Below are 1262 nucleotides of genomic sequence, written 5' to 3'. Positions count from 1 at the left end.
TTTGTAAATGAGGATGTAAAGTCCAGAAAGGTTAAATGGCTTGCCCAAAAGCACACTTTGATCTTAGTTTGATCTTAGTCTGAATTTGATCTTAGTTCTTTGAATCCAGTTCCACAGCTCTCTCCCTTACAGCCACTATGAGAATTGTCCAGCTTAGTGCTACTCAAGTGCCAGGCTGCCAAGGAGAAAGGAGGCTGGTGACAGGGTGTAAATCAGTGCATTGCTGCCTCCAATATGAAAGTCTGGATATGGCGAAAGAACCGTCAGCCACACTAAACAATGCACTTTTGACTATGTTCTGGCACATGTTCCTGATCTCACTACAAACACAGACCATACTTTTTTGGTACTGTGGGTCTCCCTGATCTCTAGCCTAGCCACTTGGCTTTCAGCTCCACGTCTCTGTCATTTCAGGTGACCTTGAGGCCCCTGCCTGGGGGAATGGAGTCCTCCCGCCCCTCAGAGACCACCACCCCTTTCGACTATGACCTTAAGAGTGCTCTGTGTGAGAACACGACTTTCCTCTTTGCCACCTTGACCACCACCATCCTGTACTGCCTGGTGTTCCTCCTCAGCCTGGTGGGCAACAGCCTGGTGCTGTGGGTGCTGATCAAGTACGAGAGCCTGGAGTCGCTGACCAACGTCTTCATCCTCAACCTGTGTCTGTCTGACCTGGCATTCTCCTCCTTGCTGCCCGTGTGGATCGCGGGCTACTGGGGCTGGGCGCTGGAGGACTTCCCCTGCCAGCTCCTCAGTATGGTCTTCTCCACCAGCCTCTACAGCAGCATCTTCTTTCTGACCATCATGACGGTCCACCGCTACCTGTCCGTGGTGAGCCCGCTCTCCACGCTGCGCGTCCCCTCCCTCCGCTGCCGCGTGCTGGTGACCGTGTCTGTGTGGGTGACCAGCACCCTGTTCTCGGTGCTAGACGCCGTGTCCCACCAGGTGTGGCCTTGGGGCTGTGACTATTCGGAACCCAAATGGTTCCTGGCCTCGGTCTACCAGCACAACATCTTCTTCCTGCTGTCGGTGGGCATCATCGTGTTCTGCTACGTGCAGATTCTCAGGACCCTGTTCCGCTCGCGCTCCAGGCGGCGCCACCGCACGGTGCGGCTCATCTTCACCATCGTGGCGGCCTACTTCCTCAGCTGGGCGCCCTACAACCTCCTCCTGTTCCTGCAGACGCTGCAGCGCCTTGAGGTCATCTGGAGCTGCCAGACCATCCTGCAGCTGGAGTACGCCGTGCACATCTGCCGCAACCT

The 1262-nt window shown here is 55.8% G+C and overlaps 1 protein-coding gene across 1 annotated transcript; it reads left to right on the top strand.

Annotated features, from left to right (window-relative positions):
• Positions 1-441: 441 nt before the first annotated feature.
• Positions 442-1260, top strand: XCR1 (X-C motif chemokine receptor 1; the record flags this gene model as incomplete). Its single annotated transcript, XM_003794568.1, has 1 exon — positions 442-1260. A coding segment is annotated over exon 1 (819 nt), but the record flags the coding sequence as incomplete, so codon positions are not given.
• Between the last annotated feature and the right edge of the window lie 2 nt (positions 1261-1262).

Source organism: Otolemur garnettii, unplaced genomic scaffold, assembly GCF_000181295.1.
Source record: "Otolemur garnettii isolate 467f Iridium unplaced genomic scaffold, OtoGar3 scaffold00082, whole genome shotgun sequence".
Classification (NCBI taxonomy): Eukaryota; Metazoa; Chordata; class Mammalia; order Primates; family Galagidae; genus Otolemur; species Otolemur garnettii.
The sequence above is the reverse complement of the archived record's forward strand: the minus strand, read 5'-3'. Positions and strand labels throughout refer to the sequence as shown.